The sequence below is a fragment of the Rhinolophus sinicus genome, chromosome 4 (assembly GCF_057876585.1).
Source record: "Rhinolophus sinicus isolate RSI-liver-muscle chromosome 4, RSI-T2T, whole genome shotgun sequence".
Taxonomy (NCBI): domain Eukaryota; kingdom Metazoa; phylum Chordata; class Mammalia; order Chiroptera; family Rhinolophidae; genus Rhinolophus; species Rhinolophus sinicus.
The window spans coordinates 118,298,041-118,302,873 of NC_142504.1; the positions used below are offsets into that span (position 1 = coordinate 118,298,041).

Here is a 4,833-nt window from a genome sequence, read left to right on the forward strand (position 1 = left end):
GCAAGTTCTACTGAATTCTCTGATCCTAAAACATACATTCTAAACCAAAATGACACACCCAGTGTGAGCCTTGTTTCCCCAGGGCTCCCAGGAGAGGTGACCCAGCAATAACAGCGCACACATTCCCCATCCTTCACTGCCAGGTTGCAGTGCCCCGAGCCTCGGCCCACAGAGGTGTTTCGATGCCTGGTGCTTGGAGGCAGTGAGGAGCTGTCAGAGCTAACTGGTGCGGTCACACTGTCACGGAGGCTCACTGAAGGGGCTGCTCCGTGCTCTGGGACAGAGAAGCCATACTGACTCAAAGCCCCCAGCCTCTGTCACTGTTGGAGCCCCAAGCCAGAGGGGCCGATGGGCCCCACTTCCCACCCCCTCTGTAGGGTCTCCAGTGGGTGTGTGGCCTTCGCTCTCTACCCCTCTCACCTGCGGCCGGGCACCTCAAGGGAGGCAGCAGGTGTGACAAGCACCCCAGTTACTGTGGAATAAAGTGGAAGTGAGAGCATCTGGAGTGGCAACAGTCGAGGTTGCGTGTGCTCTCGATGGCCAGGAGAGGCCTTCCGACTGTGGACAGAAACTGCTGCTCTGGCAAACAGCTCGGACACTGCGCTGTGCGGTGACCATCAACAGAACCTGCGTGTCCTGACATTAGCAGGTCCTCAACCCTGATGTAACCTGGGAGGGGGTTTGCCTGGGCTTCACAGTCCAGGGGGAGACATGGCCAGGCCGAGCTACCCGCAGCTGGGCAGCACTGAGGGGTCTGCATGTTCCATGGTCTGAGCTGCCAACAACGGGACTCCCGGCAGCGTCTCTGCAGGCTTGCTGTCCCCACACCAGCCTGCCCCACACTCTGGGGTTTGCTCAGAAATGAAGTCTTTCTGAAAACATAGCTTTACTGAGATGATTTGCTTGCATACCCTCCACCCATTCGCGTGTACAATGGCTTTCGTGTATTCACAGGGTTGTGCAGCTTTCACCGGAGGCTCGTTCACATTCCCATCACCCCAAAGAGAGCTGTGTTTGTAACAGTCAGTGCCCTCGCCCCCACCAGCCCCGAGCAACTGCCAGTTCCTCTACAAAAAGATCTGATCAAAGTGGGGCTTCTGAAGCCGAGTCTGGCACTTGTTCTGACCCAGCCGGGCTCCCCTCTGCATCCTGTACCCCAGCTCTCCCCTGCAGCCCAGGCCCATTGTCACTGGACCCACTTTCCTTCAGCACAAGCTCCACTGCTCTTGAGGGCACTTTTAGGCCTGAACTTCTCCACACTCTGTTGCAAACAAAGTCAGATCCTTTGGGAAGAAATGGGGAGCTCTGGACCTGGGTGGGGACAGTGGCAAGCTGCTTTCTCTGGTGACCCCCATTCTCAGAGCTCGTGCTCCTTGGTAGGGGGAGGCACAGGCTGAGGTCCCCCTGCTGGCCGCTCCTGACATGAAAACCCCTCCTGAGCCAGGGCAAGGCGCCGGGGTCCCAGTATTCTCCTGGCACTGGGGCGGGAGGTGGCCCTCTTCTCAACCCCCCTCGCCTGGGACTCAGCTGGGGGCCGGAGGAGAGACATTGAAGCCCCCTCCTCCCGGGAGAAAGCCCCACCTGGGAGGGAGTTGCAGCCTCTGGAGCGGAGTCTCCTCCCTGAGCAGGGGCTGGGGCTGGGGGGGGGGGGGTCTTGGTTCAAAGAGTGGACTCTGGCCTTCAGGAATTTTCTTAGAGTCTCTTGATGTTGCATTTGCTGCTTGCCCTCAGGACTGTTTCCAGGGGCTCTGAATGGCTGTTTTCTTAACGATTTTCACCAGTTTTGCTGGGGAGCAGATCGGCTGAGCTCATTCCTCAAGCCAGTCTCCAATGGAGCCCTTTTTTGACAGGAATTGGGCATTTCAGTGGGCACCCCTGGCCCTCCTGCAGTGGCACACTTGCCTGCGTTGGGGTCGGAATCAGGGCAGTCTGGCTGTGACATCCGCCCATCCTGGGGAACCAAGGGCGCAGGCCTCCCTGCCCCCAACGCGTGTCCCTCTCCTCTCCAGGGCGAGTGCTCCCGCAAGTGCCGCAACCTCTTCGTGCTGGAGACGGTGTGCGTGGCCTGGTTCTCCTTCGAATTCCTGCTGCGCTCGCTGCAGGCCGAAAGCAAGTGCGCCTTCCTGCGGACGCCGCTCAACGTCATCGACATCCTGGCGATCCTGCCCTTCTACGTGTCGCTGCTCGTGGGCCTGGCGGCGGGCGGCGCGGCGCGGGCGGGCGCGGGCGCGGGCGCGGGCGCGGGCGCTGGTGGCAACAAGCTGCTGGAGCGCGCGGGGCTGGTGCTGCGCCTGCTGCGCGCGCTGCGCGTGCTCTACGTGATGCGCCTGGCGCGCCACTCGCTCGGGCTGCGCTCGCTGGGCCTGACGGTGCGCCGCTGCGCGCGCGAGTTCGGGCTGCTGCTGCTCTTCCTCTGCGTGGCCATGGCCCTCTTCGCGCCGCTCGTGCACCTGGCCGAGCGCGAGCTGGGCGCGCGCCGCGACTTCTCCAGCGTGCCGGCCAGCTACTGGTGGGCCGTCATCTCCATGACCACCGTGGGCTACGGCGACATGGTGCCGCGCAGCCTGCCGGGCCAGGTGGTGGCGCTGAGCAGCATCCTCAGCGGCATCCTGCTCATGGCCTTCCCGGTCACCTCCATCTTCCACACCTTTTCACGCTCCTATTCGGAGCTCAAGGAGCAGCAGCAGCGCGTCGCCAGCCCCGCGCCGGCCCTGCGCGAGGACAGCACGCGCTCCGCCAGCGCCACCGAGGACAGCTCGCAGGGTCCCGACGGCACTGGAACGGCCGGGGATTCCACGGACCGCGAGTGGGTGCGCGCAGGGCCAGCATGACTGGCCCGGAGACCCTGCCCCCAGAGGTCGCCGTGGCCGTCCCTGGCACAGGAGGCTGCCCCTCATGAGCTGTAGAAATGGAACCACAGTCGTTACCTCCCACCGCTTGCAGAGGGACAGGGACCGCCCTCGGGGCAGCAGCTCCCGCTGCTGGAAGGGGCCTCGCGCTCCCGTCCACGTGCATGTTGCTTGACCAGCGCTGCCCCAGGACTCCGCCCAGGCTGGCACGCCTGACTCGGAGGTAGGGACAACAGCCACCCTGTGCTTTGAGTAAAAGTAATTCCTTGAAGGCACCGCCAGCCTGTTCTTCCTTTAGTCCCGTTGAAGTTTGGACTTTATGGCGAGATAAAAATAAGTTGAAGAAGTCCCAGCAATTCCAAGCCTGTAGCGAGTACGAGGCCATACTGTCCCCAGGCCTAGCCTGACTTCCCTGCTCTTAAGCCTGCGAGGGGCAGTCCTTGGAGGAACAGTATGGGGGAGGAGGGGCAGTCCCTGCTCCTGCCACATCCAAGGTGGGCTGTCCCCGTGGAAGGAAGGCCTTCCCTGTGCATCCAGCTCTGCAGAAGCCCTCATCCCTGCCAAGTGATAGGAAGAGGTGTGACATTGATGACCCTTTGGGGGCCCAGCCCTGACCTCTGACCTCATTCCGTAACACTCTCTCTGGTCACCTCCTCACAGCTCTCCCCTGAAATGCCTCTGCCCATGGACCCTGCGGACTGCACCCTGCCTCCTGGTACACCCCGTGTCCTGGAGGAACCTTTCTGTCCCTCTCCAGGCCTGGAGGAGGTTCAGGGAGGGGATGGGGGCAGGGACCCTGGGCGTGCAGCTGCTAGAAGCCTGTCGTCACAGAGTCCTGGGCCTTTTCTCCTCTGGAGATGGAGCATGGAGCTTTCCCAAGCATGCTGCTTTGCACTTTTTCATTGTAGAGCCGAGCCAGGACCCCTGGAACATTGCTGCCACAGACCCTGCAGGAAGAGGAGCCGCACCACCCGGAGACCCCACTGATGCCAGGCACCCACCCCATCGCCATCCAGCCCAGCTTTTAGCAGGGCCTGTCCTGGTGGGGGGGATGAGCCAGGAGGAAGGGGAGGCTGGGGCCGGGAGCCAGGATGGGGCTTCTGCAGACGTTTCATGCGGTGCCACCTCTCCTGTAAGGCTTTCTCTGTCAGGCAGCACCAGCATCCGCCCCAAAGCACAGGGGTCGGGGGTGCCAGGAAGGAGCTCCCTGTGACCACGAAGACAAGACATGCAGTGTGTGGGGCCCTCTACCTAGACAGTGTCTGTGCATGCACAGCTAGGCGTGTCCCTTCAGTCCCAAGTACCCCCAGCCTCGTTCTGACGCTGCTCCCCCCAGGGTGGGGCCAGGTACATACCCAGAGCTGGATCCCAGGGCGGCACCTGGTAGGATGTACACTGAGCTGCGCCCTGCAGGGGCCACCACAAGGCAGCCTGGGTTTCATTGTGTCCTCCTCACTCCCAGTGTATACAGGAACCCCTGGGCTCCACCTACTGAGTCTGTCAGTCAATGTCAAGCGAACAGGAGCTCTGGGAAGCAGGGGAACTGAAATAACTTGGTCTTACCAGCAACCAAGAAACGTACCAGGGCTCAAACGGAGCTGAGGGTCCACAAACCACTGGAAGGCAAAGCCTGTCTCCCACTGTCTGCTTTCTCCAAGGTGCTCACGTCAGCTCATCAGATGGGGAAACGGAGTGTCCACAGTGGACTCGGCACGTGGCCACCACCTACCACCCCCCTGTGAGCGCAGCCAGGCCTGCCCAGCCCCCTAGGCAGGCATCAGCCATGGCTCCTGCGGTCACTGTCCTCAGGGTTTGACTGTTCGGGGGAGACTGAGCTGCAGCCCAAGTCTCACAGGACAGGCCACATGTGCCCTGGGAGGGGACGTGTGTGGGCCCTTCCCTGGGGACCCCCAAGGTGAAATAACAGGGGACCGATGCTTCACTCTGTCCTGGTCCCACTTGGATTCCATTCACGAGGCCACAC

The 4,833-nt window shown here is 61.9% G+C and overlaps 1 protein-coding gene across 9 annotated transcripts in view; it reads left to right on the plus strand.

Moving 5' to 3' along the window:
• KCNG2 (potassium voltage-gated channel modifier subfamily G member 2) overlaps window positions 1-3,892 on the plus strand; it is a 37,615-nt gene extending 33,723 nt beyond the window's left edge. For 8 of the 9 annotated variants that reach the window (XM_088798069.1, XM_088798067.1, XM_088798064.1 and 5 more), the window contains one exon: window positions 2,010-3,124. In XM_088798069.1, coding sequence (XP_088654195.1) covers window positions 2,010-2,831 — 822 coding nt within the window. In that variant the 3' untranslated portion in view covers window positions 2,832-3,124. Of the gene's footprint in view, window positions 1-2,009; window positions 3,125-3,757 lie in introns of those variants that run through there. The other variant, XR_016021220.1, reaches the window with a different exon arrangement.
• The last annotated feature ends 941 nt before the right edge of the window (window positions 3,893-4,833 follow it).